This window comes from Pholis gunnellus (genome assembly GCF_910591455.1).
Source record: "Pholis gunnellus genome assembly, chromosome: 1".
NCBI lineage: Eukaryota > Metazoa > Chordata > Actinopteri > Perciformes > Pholidae > Pholis > Pholis gunnellus.
This window is the reverse complement of record NC_136528.1, coordinates 1,658,218-1,675,212: the sequence shown is the minus strand read 5'-3', so window position 1 is coordinate 1,675,212 and position 16,995 is coordinate 1,658,218. Positions and strand designations below refer to the sequence as shown.

Sequence of the window (16,995 nt, the reverse complement as noted above, 5' to 3'; positions counted from 1 at the left end):
TTTCCTGCGAGTCTTTTCGTCCCTGGGTGAAGGTGTAGAGAAGACAAACATGCGTCCAACACACACTAGTTATAGTGGCCTGCTAGGAGCCTGTCAATATTCAGTATTTCACTTGTAATTGTCAGCATGAGTTAACATTATTAATGTTATTATCATTATATTATATATCATTTACTCTAATGGTGTCTTTAAACTCATTTTTTGTGTTTGTTTTAATTCATCTTGTTATATTATATCTTTCCCTACGTAGTTAAGGGTCTGTGTATGTACTAGGCGGTTGGGTTGCACCACACCAACACCTGACTCCCTATTGGCTGACAAGTATCATCCTCTCGTTGCTTCTCCTCCAATCACAAAATGCGTGGCGCCGAGCGGTCATTGGAGACGGTCTTGCGGAGGCGGACTCCTCTCCTGATGGTGTTCAACATGTCACCGGACCCTTCTGCCCCCTCCGACCCTGACGGAGCGTCGGTGGGGCCGGTTGGCGGCAGGGCCGGGTCGTCGGGGAGGGCGGGGAAAGGAAACTGCGCCTCTCCGAGAGCGTGCGCGCTGGCTACCAACTCGCCGATCTGCTCCACGAGGCTGTGACGATTGGCTGCGATCATCTGATCCTCCTCTGATCCGGCCCCAGAGCCCGTTCCCATTGGAAGGCCTCCGTGCTGCTGGGCGTAGACCTCCAGCGCCGCCCCCGATCCCCAGGCAGTGTTAGGCAGGCTGAGGCGCTTCGGTGACGCCTTCACATAATCGAGCGCTCCCTGCCCATCCTCGACTCCGGTGAAGAACACACACTCCTCACTGCCTACACGCACAGGCACGCCACCCGAGTGCCCTCCACCTGCGTACCCACCACCGGCTGCGCCGGGTGAATGCGAGTCTCCGGGGACTGTGGGCGTCTTGACGGGCACGATGGGTGGTCGGATGGGTATAGGCCCCGCGTTGGACAGCGTGCGCCTCACGCCCGGTTTGGTAGAAGGGGTTCGGCGGATGGTGGCGGTGCCCGGAGTACCTGCTCCACCTCCACCAGCTCCGCCGGGTTGTCCTAGTATCCCATGACCCCCGGGACCAAGAACCCCACTGGGCAGGCCGGCTGTGCTAGCCGGCCTCTTGGTCTGGATCATGCGCCGGTAGTTCTGGGCGATGTTAGAGTGTCGAGGAATGGTGGAGGACTTGTCAAACTCTGTCTGTCCATCTGGTCCTTCAGCATCACCGTTCACTGAGTAGCAGTCATAATCTGAACCTAACGTGGGGAAGAGAGAAACGAGACAAGTGATTGAGGAGAGAGTCGCCATCAAAGGAAAGAGGAAAGACAATGTACTCTGGACACGTTGTTAGATTAACACGGGGATAAAAAGAAGGAAGGAAGCCGAAAACTGACAGCAAGCATTGTGTTGCACAAACACATCAAATATTATTCAATTACATCTTGTTATTGTCATCTTCCAGCTGTTGTCAAGGAAACTGTCAGAACCCTCATATACTGTGCAAGCTGCTCGGATGATTAGGGATGATTCACTTTGTTTGATTTCGTGAACCTCCGGTGAAAATGATGAAGTCAAAATTTGGCAGAGCTTGTAAATATTGATATTTCTCTTCAGGTTGGCTTTCCTGAGATTTGACAAAATATAAGATGATGAATGTGGCCAGGAGATAAATGTGGGCTCCTTAGAATGAACAAGAGTAACTGTTACGGGAGTTAGAGAAGGAGAGTATCCCCATGTTTCCTCAGAAGCCAATAGGTGCTGCCATGACAAACGATAACTTAGGGACAGCTTGTGAAGTTTCCACTGTCTACACGCGGCAAAATGAACTTTCAACGTAGCTTTACTTGATTTTTTAGGTTTACTTGCGCAACGAAACAATGTGGCTACGTTTAGGCAACAAAACCTGTCGTGGTCTGTTGCACATGTCCATCCTCTCGCTATCTGAACTACATCCGTCGCTCTAATAATGACGGGGATGGCGTCGGTATGAGAGGCCAGTGACCGAGCTGGAACATGACACTCACATGGAGTGAGACCCGGTTGCTCTTTCCACTGACTGCATTTTACACCTGCAATGATGAAATTATTATTATCGTCATCATTTCTCCACTTACTATTGACATTGCTGTGAAGCATAAACATCTGCATGTATCCTTATTGGCAATGAAAGCACAAGTGTATTTGTGAGAGAGGAACACAGGATAGCTGCTGCATGACTACATGACTCTCCTAACGAACACACGAGCAGACCGCTGCCTCCTTCACTCTCCCACAGCATCACCCACGGCGTACGTTCAGCTTGATTGATATTCTGGCTCCACTGCTGCCTTCAGAAGTATAAAGTGTTACCTGAACCGTACTGGTCTCATCTGTTCTGTGTATCCACTTCAGATTCTTGGTAATTTGCACTAAAATTCGGCTTTTAGGTATATGGATATGTATGCACATGTTGGAGTATATGTGATACGGAAACATGTCTGCAGAATATATTCTGACATAGCGAGTTACATATTCAAATGTAAATGCTTGTCTTCGTCTCCAGACAGCATGAAACATGGCCAGTGTTAGCTGACATGATACAATAAGACCAATACAATGAAACAATTATTACAACTTTGAAACAAATTCCTCAATACCTCTCTTACTTTTATCCATCTTAGATGTGTTAGACGGCCACGGTGACTTTCTTGTTTCTACTTCTTCTACTCTGTTTACTGGCTGATTACAGCCATGCGTAACTTGTGTCCAAACTACGTTGTAGCCTCGTTCATTTGCTCAAAAACAGTTGATGGAAACACAACATTTTTTTTGGGACATTTCCAAAGTTCCTTTAGAATTTGCTTGACTAGCATGCAACTAATGACACAACACAATTGTTGGTAAACACTCGGGCGTGAGGAAAACAGGTGGACAGCGGATTAGAGTTTGAACCTTGCGAAGGAATGGTGTCCTCAGAGCAGGATGGGGTTGTGGTCTCTGTGCTGTAGCCACTGGAGTAATGCAGGGAGTCTCTGTTGCTTTTCTGCTGCTCCATACTCAGTCCTCTGGTCAGCACCATGGCCAGGTCACTGGCTGCTGGAGACACCTCTTCTCCATGCTGAGGACAGACGGACAGACAGAGGCAGCGTTGGAATGACGTTTAAAAAAAACGTGATTGGAACTCCTCAACCGTTTAGTTGATCACATGTGGGATATGTTAGACATGTGATGAGTACATTAGCACAGGCAACACACATGCTAATAATTCACAGTTCACAGATTACACTCACCACGGTAAAACTAATCAAACAGGTTGAAAATTCAGTTTCTATCCCAGTGCCAATGACTACAATGTGAACCAATCTATATGAATATATTCATGAATATATATATATATATATATATATTAGGTCTGGGCAAGTTAACGCATTAATTAATTAACGGCAACAATTATTTTATCGGCCATTAACGCAGTTTTTTTAATGTAATACACACCGTTGATGCCAGCAAATCACCCAAACAAACAAACTAACAGTGGAGGAGGCTTCAGACTACGCTGATGCAGCGTGTGGAGAAGTTTAGACAAACAAAAGCAAGACAAGCTAACAAATGCTTGATACAAAAATGATACAAACTGCAGCCAATTAGTGTGGTGGAAGATGTCGGTCTGAGGAACGTTCTCAAGTATGAGCCTCCCTCAAGACGCACCGTCACAAGAAGAACACACGAGTTGTGTTAAAGGAGAGGACGACAACAAGAGCACCAGCTGCTGCTCTCACTGGAGACTACTGGACATCGCTGGGTGATCTTCATCACCTCTGAGTTAGTGAACAGTTCACATGCTCTGACTGCCATGAAGACACAACACACACATTGTGATGAAACGTGCTGAAACATTGTGTTCCTGTTGCACAGCAGTGGAACGTTTCACACACTGAGCACAGAGAGTGAAGAGATAGAACTGCTGCTGTGTAAAGAGAATACTGCTGTTAACAATAACCTGATTTGTTTAAAGTGTTTGCAAAACAAATGTTATTGAACTTTTGTTCATATAGCAGTACTTTTATAATAAAAGTGCGCAATACACTACTTTTGAATTCATTATTGAACTTTGCCATAACAATGAGATTAATCGCAGAAAATCATGCAATTCAAAATTGTAATAGTTTCCCAGCACTAATATCTATATATATAGATATATCTATATATATAGATCTATATATATCTATATATATATGTGTTTGTTCACATGCTGCTATTGCTTATTGTCTCATCCTCAAATGAGACCAAAGTGGAAAAGCTTCTCAGGCATAAGATGTTCCACCGACGTCTGGCTGGATTTGGCTTCAGGTGAACACATTACTGTACGAGCCCTCAGCACATGTTAGGCCGCTACAGAGCTGCTCTTTAGTTCATCAGTTTCTGTGATTTACGTTGTTAATCAACTGGATATAACGTTTTCAACTAACTTTTAATGTTGAGACGTTACTGTGCGTCTCCATGTCGTCTCTTGTGGAAAGCACAGTTAATTAGTATTTAATATTACCTTCATTAAACCTACCCTGAGTGTGCTCGCATTCATTCATCTTTACAAAGGCATGTAGAACACTACTCATTGGTTCGGTGTGAGTCACACCCTGAGGAAGGTGAGTGTACTGATACCTGTTATTCACCATACAATACCACTTTTATTTATTGCTCTTGCAGCCGATTGACCCACAATGACTAGCATGGCTAATTACAGGCCACACTTTACAAATGTTCCAATATCCTTCCACATGCCTGGCCCAATCTATTTCCTAGATTTCATTCTCCTTTATCTCCGGCCTGCTTGTCGCCGTTACCTTGGCAGCGATGGTAGCCGGGGTCATCCTGTGTCTCTGCGCGTCATCGGGGTGCGACGGCCCGGCATATCCCTGGGAGCTCGGCGACATCTCGTTCTCCCTCAGTCGATCGAGGGGTTCCTTCCTCCTCTGAACCGCCGCCGCGGCCACCGGCTGCTCGTACTGACCTGCTTTGGACCAATCCTGAAGGGGGCGAGTCAAATTAATACACGGGACGTAGCGAGGTGGGATTAGCAGGAGAGACTGGTCCACTATCCAGCAGTTTGAAGCCCTTCATCTGAGTGCAGAGAGAGGGCCTTTACGGGGGCGGACTGTGCGTGGGTTGCCGGGGGCCTTTTGGAGCGTTTGAATGTGTTTATGTTGATGAGTTTGATTGGTCAGCTCCCCAAACCAACAAAAAGAAAGAAAGAATGCATGCACAAACAGCAGGTGGGGATGAACACTTTGAGGAAGTGAAGCAATGTGGTTATGAATTAATTAATCAGGTGTTGAAAATGAAGAAAAATAAATAAATGCTATAACTGAAACGTATTAAACAGAAACAGAAGGAAAATGGTACAACTGAAGAAATGGAAGCTAATGGAGAAACAAACCTTCCAGATAGGAACCTTTGATGTGGGAGAGGAGGAGCTGGATCCGGGGGGGCAGTTATAGGGTGGGGACTCAGGAACAGGAAGAATGACAGAGAGAGGCCTGGTGGAGCCAGAGTGAGAGAGAGTGGGGCGGAAGGTAGCGAAGGACGAGCCAAACTGCGGGATGAGAGACACAGTCACGTCGTCAGAGGAAGACAAAGACCGTGGGGAGGCGGAGGATCCCTCGGCCCAACACAGGAGAACAAAAGCAACACGAGTATGCACACACACACACACCTACTGCACGATACACACTCACACAACCAAGTCCTCAGAGTGAAACGGATGAGCGGGAGGAGATAAGCAGCAGGTTTAGAATAGAAAAGGCCGAGTGGCTGCTGTCCATGCATCAGAAATGACTGGAAGAACTAAGTCAGTGATTTCTAGAAAGCCTACAGCTCACAGCTACTTCATACAACTGATAGAAAGGCGATGTAATGTGTGTCAAAGCACAGGCATTTAGAAACCAGACGCATTTGGTTTTTGACAGTTACAACTCAGCACAGAATTAGACGATGCTAGACTGGATGAAACTAATGTTTCAGTTTATTACTGGTGGAGCGCTGTTTCGGATCCAAAGTGTAAAAGACAGTCTTGGATTGTCGCTATAGAGAAAAGCTCAGAGCAGCGTCTGTGCGCTGCTCTTTATCAGAGGTGGGGAAGTTGACCTTCATCCTTTCAGTGTTCTCTCCTGTAAAACTGATCCAAGTACATTTTTGAGTGCTGCGTCTTCTTCGCCTCATTCTTCGTCTCATCGCCGCCCCGCTGAGGACTGAGTATGGACCTTCTGTGTTCTTAGTTTACATTCATGGTGATGGTTTTGCAGAAGAAGCTTTGAGGGAGGCCTGGAGGGATCACTGTTGCCCACTTGGTGACTCTCTCTCGCTAGATTTAGCGATTCTTTTAGAGCTGGTGCCAACTGCTTCAACTGGGAAAGATTTTAATTGGGAAAGACTTGGCAACACTGGGCTGGGTTTTATTTTATTTTATTTTTGTATCTATTGCACTCTTGCTAGTTTCTCCTACATTACCAAACCTAGCTTTAAATGTTATACTTGGTATTGTCTAAATGAAAAAGTGACCAAAAGTAGCAAAAGAACCGACAATTCAACATGTGCAATATAAACAACCATTCAGTCCGACTATCGTATTTGAGTTTTTGTTGTTTTGACTTATTTATTATTCCTTTAATGTGATTAATTATGTATTATACTTGTTTTGATCTTGTTCGTTTCCTCTCCTCTGCTGTAATCCTGCACATTTCCCCGCTGTGGAACTAATAAAGGATTATCTTATCTTATCTTAACTCCAAAACTACCAAGCCTGTTTAAGTCTTTACCCGGTTATAGAAATGAAACTTATTAAACCAACACAGAGGACAGCCATCACACCCTGTTGTCATAGTGACTGCTCACTCTACTTTTGTCACAGGCAGATGTTGTTTGATACGGACACAGAGAGATGGCAGCTGTTTCAATTCTGTTATGAGTAGAGAACTTATAATACCCGGATACAACCAACAAGTTTCATGTGCAGAGGAGAACAGAAGTTTGTGTGAGATTTAATCAAGCTAACCCGTGGATGTGGTGCACGCCTCTTAAACTGGAGACGTATCACACACACACAATCAAACAACAAGATGGTTGTAAAGGGCGTTAATCATCCAAAAGGGAAGGCAGTCATTCGTGCAAGCTGTTGCGGATGACAGGTGCTGCTTTAAAAAAAAATCCGACATGAATATTTACTTTGCCTCATTTGAATAGTATTCATGTTGCAGACAGATGTGCGTACTGGTCAAAGGATGCATAATAAAGAAGGAAAGAGACAAGCTCTCAAGCATAAATAAAAAAGAATCTGTGATTTCTGGAGAGGTTTTATGTGAGTGCGCCAGCTGAAGTGTTGAAAACAGCACAGAATACGAGCGTTCAGTGCGATGCTTTCTCTGGTGACCTGATCTGAGTTGGTGAACAAGGCTGCGAATCTTAAAAGCAGTTTGTGTGTCGCTGAATTGCCAGTGACACTCCGCTGGGGCGAGCCACCAATATACAGCAATCTACGAAACATAAGTAGGGAAAGAAAATACTCTCTTTGTGCTCAGGATGACTCCACTTTGCACCGTGCGTCTGCAAAACAAATCATCGTCCTTTGAGTCTAATTCATGCAATAAAATATTGTTTATCGAGAAAGCATGAAAATACATTTATTCAACAAAAACCTCATGTCTGAGGTGCGTTTTTCAGCAATTGTTCTCTCGCAGGTCGATGGCGGTTGATGTGACGGTGCTTGATGTACCACCAAAGAGCCTTCTCTGCTGGAGAGCCCATTCAGCCCACAGAGAGCTGCTGCTGTCTGTTCGGTTGCAGCTTTGCCTGACTATCCAGATGTCTCCCACTGTTTACAAAAATCCATTAAACTTTTAACTCAAAACTCCTGCTACCTTTGGTCCACGTACCGTATCATTTTAAACAGCATGTGTGGTGTAGTTCTGTCCTATAATGATTTTATACCACCACAATCAGCACAGTTGTTTGAACAATAGTCCTTCTTTTTACCAGAAAAAAAAGAAAGTAAATGGAAATGTGTCTCAAGTAAAGTAAAGTTGTATCTGCAAGCTGTTTTAATGGATTCCCTGAAATCACTAAGAGACCAATTTGGGTTGATGAGCAAACTTGCTGCCGAACAGATGGCGGTATCCTCTGACCGCGGCAAAGACATCAGAGGCTTTGGACTTTTAATGGACGCTGATGGATGGAGGGATAAAGACACTTTAGGTGACATTGTGAGGCTGCAACAGAGTCGATTGTCTCATCGCAAATAATTAATTTACCTTTGTTGCCCGAATGAAATTTCTGGACACAATTCAAAATTCTAAACTTAACCTTGTGCCTCACTGAACAAAAAGCTGCTCTGATGTCCTTAAAGGACGAAAAGGTCATCAAATTATGTATTTACGTTATTTCCCACTTTCACTCAAATCTTTTAACCAACTTCAGTCTCTGTCACCAGAACCACATATTCAGTCATTTTCATAATTGGAATCCTTTAATGCCAGTGGGTTTACATAATGCCACTGTTTTTATACATTATTTTCTGTATACTAAAGGCAAGAGAGGTTTTTTTTACAGTCTGGAATCTGACAATGATTCACAGCAACACTGATTTAGATGCGTTGCATTAAACAATGCAGTGCTCCCGACAGGAAATCAGGAGAATATCACGTATGAGCCCCATAATATGGCAAAAATGACTCAATGTGCTGGAAAATAGTAAAAACTACAATTTTGAAAGCCTGAAATAATAGAACACATGGTTTCATGCTGTGATGTCCGTTGGATCAAACATTGTGGTTTTAACGGGTTTCAGTGGGATACGTTTGTCCTTACGGGACTTATTGCAGGAGCTGAGGTTGAACTTCCAAAATTCCAATTTTAAAAATGATAAAAGTACACTGTGTGCATTAACACAGCCTGACTGAAGAATGAAGGCGTTTAGGAGACACTATGGGCATTATGCGCACAGTTTACTGATGTTACTTTTTGAGGATTTCTGGGTAATGAAATCCTCAGTTATCTCCTTCTGCTGCTGATGGGGTTCAATTCCTTATGTATTTGGAAATAAAAAAAACAAACGGCATCCAGACTCTTTTAATCCATAAATGATGTATTTCATATAAAGAAATACTTTCATTTTGAGCATTGTGTTCATTTATTGGCCTCTGTTGTGAAATAAACATATTCAAAGCTCCGACTCGTTGAACTGATACCAAACTGTTCCTGTACTTCTTCTATTTGTGCCACACTTTCATTGCTCTTCACTTTTTCATTTGGTTTGAGTGCCGTGCTGCGTGGGTCTGCTTGTTGTACGGTATGAATAAGAGTACTTACGGTGGTGGGGGAGCTGCATTCACTGACTGACTGGCATGTTTCTGAGGCCTCTGACGATGCGGAGCTGGATGACTTCTACAGCGGGAAAACAGAAAAAACACACATGAGTAAGTGAGCATCAAGTGTGAAAAGCTTAAATATACTTTTTGTTTTAGTTTTTTCAACATGCACAAAAAGCAGTGATTTACCTGGCTAGTGATGTCCGAGGGCATGGGCGAGGGGGGCTTGGAGTAGATGTTCGCATCCTGTGACACAAAGCCCGAATCGTGGGAGGAGACACTGCTGAGGCGGTGGGCGGCGATGCCCCCCGGTGGCAGAGGCTGATGCGGCAGGTTGCTGCGGTAGCGATAGGAGGAGGAGGAGGAGGATGAGGTGGGTGAGTGGGGCAGCGAGCCTCCACCACCTCCACCAACCCCGCCGCCTCCCCCCGATGAACGGGAGGCGCTACTGTGGGCGCTGTTGACACTGCTGCAGGAGGAGGAAGGTGCAGAAGAGCAGGGGGGGGGGGGGGGGGTGTAGGAATGATGGAAGGGTGAGGAGTGTGACGAGAGGATGAAGGTGACGATTGCCATCAGTATTTAGGGGGATGGAGCACGATGACAGGGACGTGTTGATTTCATTCAAGGGGAGGAAGTTGACAGAATATTTGTAAGATATGAGGGGTTGGTTTGTGGCGAAGATGATGAAATTGATTGGAGGGTTGAGATTGAGGGGTTTTGTGATTGGTGCACGTGAGGAGGTGACGTTCAGGAGTAGTTCAGAGCAAGTTGTTGGTTCAGCAGACGCATCAAAGTCACACACGAGTCACAGTTAAAAAAGCGGAGAGCCCCGACAAAGAGAAAAGGAAACCAAGTAAGGAAAGAAACCGAGAGAGAGAGAGAGAGAGAGAGAGAGAGAGAGAGAGAGAGAGAGAGAGAGAGAGAGAGAGAGAGAGAGAGAGAGAGAGAGAGAGAGAGAGAGAGAGAGAGAGAGAGAGAGAGAGAGAGAGAGAGAGAGAGAGAGAGAGAGAGAGAGAGAGAGAGGGCAAATCACATAACCGTGAGAAAGAGGGCAAATCAACCAATCACAGGATTGCACACAAACAGGAAGCAAACAAGTAAATAAATAAAAGACAGACAAGTGGAGAAAGAAACAAGTACAGAGAATGACGGTTATGGTGAGGGAAAAGGGGGGAGAGGAGAGGGCGGGAGGGGGAGGAGGGGGGAGACAGAGAGTGTGTAAGCTTATGTGGATCCAGGGCGCACACACACACACACACACACACACACACACACAAAACACTGCAGGCACTGAGGCTGTGATCTTGCATGCTTGAGGGCGACTGCTACTACATGCAAACACTGACGGGGAGTGACGCTTCTCAGACAAAGAACTGCAGAAATACACGACTAGCTTACGCTCTTATTCTTGTAGTATTCATTTTGTTAATCACGGATTCTGAATGGGAGTATTGGACGCATCTGCGCCTAAAGAACGCTGGCACTCGTTTATGCTAAAAATTCTGATATCTTTCATCATCTTTGGCGCAGCCGTTCATGTGGAACATCTACGTAGTTCTACAGAATGTTTCAGAAGGTTGAGGGACAGTAATGATGGACGGACACGCAGACAGACGGACGGACTGAACAGTCACGGTGAGAACAGACAAAATCAGTGAAGGCTCCTCTTTCTTAAATCAACGAAAAGCGCCCTGCAACAGCGGGCGTAAGGTGTTCTCATGTCTGTGTGTGTGTGTGTAGGTGTTTGTGTTTGTGTGCGAGTACCTGCACATGCTGCTCTTGCGGGAGCCGGAGCTGCTCGGGGACGAAGGAGGGGTCTGATAGGACCAGCTGTAATCAGAGCCCTTCAGATCCTTAATCACCTGAGAGAGAGAGACAGATTGATCCGCATTAGTTTCTTTTTTTACTTTCATCTTTGTTCATCTTTGTGTTCTTTCGTGTGTGTGTGTGTGTGTGTGTGTGTGTGCTTTACCTGTTCACTAGCTGGGGGCAGTTTGTGAGGATCGGTCGTCAGCACAGTGAGGTCATCAATGATGGCCTGGAGGTGGGTGATCTCTCCCAGCATGGCGATCTCTCCGTTCTAACAAAAAGCAAAGCAAGAACTCTTTATGTCCCGCTGACCTCGCTGACCTCGCTGTCCTCCAATCAAAGCCCAAAACACTTGTCGTACAACATTGAGCGCTGTCGTATAATCTGAGGTGTGGTATTTGACCAGATTCAATCTGTTTAGTCTTTTTACTAAATGTCCTTTGACTAACACTTGGATGGTCCCTTGTGGAGCGCTCGATGTTCTCACAGGTCAACAGCATGTTTCTCCTGGTTTACTGTGACAGCGATAACACGCCGTCACAAAACCAGCTACGATCCAGGTATCTTAAAAATCCATTAACCATTAAATTCAAATGGACAGTAGTGCTGTTGTGTAGACTTGTTGAAACCGATAGGACTTCAGTTCATTTTAGTTTTTAACGGCTCATCGTTTATGTTTTTGCACATTTTCTTTATGATTTTCCCGAAGTTTGCCATTTCACAATATATATGTATATATGATATGATTTGATATTAAATAAATATTCTCATTGATATTGTGATATTAATTTCAGTCATATTGCTCAGCCATATATACAGACTTGTGTCATCAATAAATAAGATAATATTATATTATTACTTTTGTTTGGTTTAATAAAATCCAAGGCAGAAATGGGGCGAGGTCATTTTCATCCCTAATAGTTTATTTCACGGAACCTTAATGCAATATCACAATCATTCACTGTGACATTTTCAGCCACGATAATCGTAACCTGGTACTGTCGCATCCCTCTACGTCAGCTCAATCGCACTAAGTCGCCTCTCGGTGGAAACCACGTGCAGCGATTGTGTCACTCGAGTCAAATTAAGAAAAGGCGCCGAACGTGAATCGTAGTCAGTGGAGCTGCTCGACAACAACGGAAGTCTCCGGTCAACACTGTGCAGAAAAGTTGCCCCGCTCACCACAACAGGCTGCAGGAAGCCGATGACGGTGCAGAAGCGACCCCTCTCCTCCACGAGGGCCCGGCGCACCGCCTGCTTCTCCGTCTCCTCCATCAGCAGACACATGTCCGTCACATCCTGCATGGCGCTGTCCAGCTGAGGCTGCAGGTCCACTCGTCCTGGGTCGGGGGGGGGGGGGGGGGGGGGGGGGGGGGCAAAGAAGAGAGGGCAAAAGTCAGGTCAGAGAGAAGTTGATGGTACATAAGAGTGAAGAGGTGGAGGAAGATGGAGGTGCAGATTGTGTCAGTGAAAGAGAGATGTGATGGAATATATCTCGCCACCAGCCCCTGCTTCCCATAATGCACTGCTCCATCAAACCACTGGCATACATTAAGAAGTTCAGACTGAGGGAGACACTTTGTTTGAGGTTTCGGCTCGGTGCTCGTTTTAAATTCTACGTATTATATTTCATGTGTTCTATTATAAACGTCATTAGACAGACAGCGGCCCCTACGATGACACAATGTCCTGCACTCCGAGTAATCCGTAAAACAAGGAAACGACATCACAGAGCCAAAACACAAATAAAGTGTTTCTGCCCTAAAACTTCACCGCTCGCCGTTAATGCACAGCGACCACTTGATGGCTAAAGGGGAGACATGGGTGCACGAGTGTGGCGGAACAAATATCTCAATCCACATCTTACTGTCAATAGAAGAACATATGAAATGCAACGGATGGAAAGCAAGACATGAAATAAGTCTTTGTAGTGTTGCAGCATGCACAAACGTCAGCAGAGCAGTCTGCAGTAACGGAGAAAGAGTGATGAGAGCAGAACGGAGTCTGCAGTGTGACTACAAAGCTCATTGCAGAAGTCATGCAGGAGTCATGGAAGAAGTTAGATTACATCATGCGTTTATCGGGGGAAGCTCAACTCTAGTCTGTCACCTGGAAACAAACCAACGCGTGAACCTTCTTTAGGAACTGATGTGGTGCAAGTGGTTTTATAAAAAAGTCATATGAGCTCTGGTAATAAATAAAAACAACACCGTTTTGATATCTGTTACCAAAAAATGGAGCTCGGGGGGCCGAAAGCTGCATGTTCTAAAGGTTCAACACATGAATTAGTTTGTGGTTAATTCATTGTTGTGTTAATACGGTACGTACCCTAAAAGCACATCACAACCCGTGAATGTAAAATGATATTGATTAGAAAACAAATCCTGAAGAACACAGTATTATTTTCTTGTCCCCAATAACTTTTTCATATTCAATGTTGAATAGACATACTGTAACCACGTGATAACTTGCATTACATTACATTACATTACAGTCATTTAGCGGACTTACAATAAGTGTATTCAGTACTTGCATGTACTCAACGTGTTTTTTAGTGGAGTGAGTCGAGTAGAAGCTTTTATCCCTGTGTCTGCATTAATGTGTGAGTGAATGAGGCTGAACCTAATCTAGTAGAATCTGGAGGCAACGGAACCAGATTTTGGCATCAGAAGCTTCCTGGTTTCTGTTTGTAGTCTGAGTATTATTGACCAATCACGTTGCAGAAGGCTTTGGTTGAACGCAGGTAAACGAAGAAGTGACGATGATTTCACTTTTTTAGTTGGTTTAAAATGTGCTTGCAGACTGGCTACTCGTGAAACAACCCAGTCGTACACTTCAGGCTCGCATCCCAGATTGCTGATTGGACTGGAAACAATGGGCAACGCACGGAGAAGGGAAGTCTCGGCCTGGATATCAGCTCGCTACGCCGGAACCCCAGAAACATATCTCCTTGCCCCCAGAGGCTAATCGGAACAATAGACGATGGGTTCCAAGACGGAGGCCAAAGAGGAAAACTGTGTTTTCTTGATAAAAGAACACTCTTTCAGCTACTTAGCCTCAAGCCTTCAATCAGAGGTTCGGCGGTTCGATCCCCGGCTCAGGCTGTGCTAGTCGCATGTCGATGTGTCTTTGAGGAAGACACTTCACCCCAAAACTGCTCCCGTAGCTGCGCCTACTGTGATAGATTCTGAATTGTAAGTGTCTTTGGATAAAAGCGTCTGTTACATGACTGTAATGTGCTTATGTGGTACATTTCACTAACTATTTATCACTTGACCTCAAACTAATACCAACTTTCTTTAGGGGTCCCCCCTGGTTAATCAAGACTTTCATGACTCTTCCATATATTATAAAAACAATTCCCTTTTCATGACCACTGGGTATCACACATGTAGTAATAACCCCTCAGCAGCATGCTGGATAAACTGCGTTGAGCTCCACTACACACACACACACACACACATGCGCGTTTGAAGGTTGACAATGACAAAAAAAAAGGAGGCGATGTGGCAGAGCAGGAGCAGAGCGACAGGCTGATACTTACCCTGGATCTCTATTACAGGGGGGGGCAAATACCACAGGGAGGGAGGGACGAGGGAGAAAGGGAGGCCGCAAAAAGGAAGCAAAATAAGAAGAGAGATAGAGGGGGGGGGGGCAGAGAGAGAAGAAGGGTGGGAGAGAGAGCAGACATAGCAGAACTCATTGTTAAGGTTAGTACAAGGAAGCCATCACAAGACAGCCACGTCAACACAGGTTAGAGCAAAATAACCAAAAAACAAATCCAGAAATAATAACACCACCAAGCATCAGCACAGACACTGGCAACCGTACCAGGAGAGGAACCTGCACCGCTTTACCAAAGTGCTTTACTTTAATTATTTCATTCAATGTATATCAGATTTCATGTATTACTAATACTAATTACTTTCTTAGTACATCATTTACACATTGCATTTATGCTTCCATCTGCCCGGCAACTGAGCGGAAGCTGCTCCGGAACGACAGCACTAATTATTGGTCGCTGCGTCACTGAGTGAAGTGTTTCAGGACAAATGAGAACGAGACCTGCAAAACTCTTCAGCACCAAAAGATGGCGCTCTAAGCCTACCAACTATGTTGCCCTAGACCGGTGAATCACTCAATGTTCTGTTGGTGTGTGTGTGTGTGTGTGATGATCGCCATTACAAATCAGATCCAAACCATAAATCAACATTTGATCTAGTTTTAGCCAAAGAACTGTAGTTGTTGGTGTTCATTTTACTATTTACTAGCAACAGTGATCAAAATGAACATGAGCTACACAGAAACACTGAAACCTGTAGAATTGATGTCCTTTGTGACCTTGCAACACCACTATGTGACCTCTACGACGTGACTTTTTTTTTGTCCGTCAAATGTGACAGAGCTCGACTGCTGACTGTTACCTTTACGAGCCTTCTTCTGTAGTTTCATGGTGTCAGACGACTTCTTCTTGATCTCGTGGCGTGACCTCTTGTACTCTGAAAACAGGACGAACGGGAGCGCTTTAGTAACAGGGATGTAAAGCTCTCCGTGTGAACTTTATCTCACATTTCGAATATTAACTTCAATGGAAACGCTACCAGAAGCTGTGAAACCCAAGAGCTCACTGATAAAGACTGACTGGAGCAGAACACTGATCTTTATTGGTTACAGTCAGCATTGAACAATATCTTTGTGTCAGTGAGGTGCAGGAGATCTGAAACCAGTAAGTTTCATATAAAAGCACGAGATGTCATAAACTGTCAAAAAAATTTTAAATACATTTATCATCTTATCATCTAGTGTCATCAGTCTAATGTTATTCCCCCATGTGATGGTGAACTGTCCGATGAATGAGTTCGCTGTCATGTCGCGCTGACGGCTCTTGGTTTGTTGCCTGCGCCGAGGAGATTATCGCTTTGTCGATTGGTTAGTCTGCAGTATTATGGGAAAAAAAACTGTCCACAATTTTCATAAAACTTGGTGGAAGAGCATAGCACGGGCGAAGTAAGCACATCCTACGTTGGTATATTGAATACTTGGCTCCTGCACCTTCCTAGCTGATTACTTATTGTAGATTACATGTAATGGCAGATTCTTGAGACGAAAACTGGTAAACCCGCTCTCTTAATGTAGTATTGGAAGGCTCGGCCTTTAAACTGGATTTCCTTCATTGTGTCACTGGTACTTGTAGCAACATGCGATGCTTTTCTGGTTACAACATGTCACGAAGTATGACGCGACTAGTTCTTTAGAGTTTAGTTGACAGTTGAGGGATCTACTGGCTGATTCTGCTTTCCTTTGATCCAACCTTCACAGGGATCAATGAGCCACAGCAGCTCGCAACGTTGGTACATCTTCTTTTGAGGCGACTTCACGACGTGGGGCTAGAACTTAGTAATGCAGAGCTTTTCATGAATGATCACGTGTATGTGTACCTTTGGCATGATCCTTATCCAGCTGGTTGGCTGTCTTCTTCCAATCCTCAATCTTGTCCTGGAGAGGAGTGATCAGACTCTCCATCAGAGCACTGTGGGAGAGAGTTAAGAGGAAGGCCCGTACAATGAATACACAGCTTAGTAACTACTGCTTTGTTTCATTCAAAATTCAATCCTGGGACAAATATCTTCATCGCGCGGCTAAAGAGAGACTGACTTTGCGTAAGTAGTAGGAACCCCCATGTTCCAGCCACCAAGACCCAATCAAACTCTGGAATGAGATCCTTACACATGCTTCCCTTCACTTTCTTATTTTAGTGTCTGGAACTCTGCTCCTCTCCCTGTACAAACATGCAAACATATGTGATACAACTGCAAACAAATGTAGGATCAGTGGAACGTGTGCACATGTACACAAACACAATAATG

General features: G+C 44.7%; 1 protein-coding gene across 1 annotated transcript in view; it reads right to left on the bottom strand.

Annotated features, from left to right (window-relative positions):
- Nucleotides 1-268: 268 nt before the first annotated feature.
- mtss1lb (MTSS I-BAR domain containing 2b) overlaps nt 269-16,995 on the bottom strand; it is a gene marked incomplete at its 5' end in the record, with an annotated part of 60,380 nt that continues 43,653 nt past the window's right edge. The window contains 11 exons of the mRNA XM_079164449.1: nt 269-1,237; nt 2,913-3,078; nt 4,805-4,987; nt 5,398-5,553; nt 9,321-9,395; nt 9,509-9,788; nt 11,084-11,181; nt 11,292-11,399; nt 12,311-12,468; nt 15,553-15,627; nt 16,567-16,658. Coding sequence (XP_079020575.1) covers nt 351-1,237; nt 2,913-3,078; nt 4,805-4,987; nt 5,398-5,553; nt 9,321-9,395; nt 9,509-9,788; nt 11,084-11,181; nt 11,292-11,399; nt 12,311-12,468; nt 15,553-15,627; nt 16,567-16,658 — 2,278 coding nt within the window. The 3' untranslated portion in view covers nt 269-350. The remainder of the gene's footprint in view (nt 1,238-2,912; nt 3,079-4,804; nt 4,988-5,397; nt 5,554-9,320; nt 9,396-9,508; nt 9,789-11,083; nt 11,182-11,291; nt 11,400-12,310; nt 12,469-15,552; nt 15,628-16,566; nt 16,659-16,995) is intronic.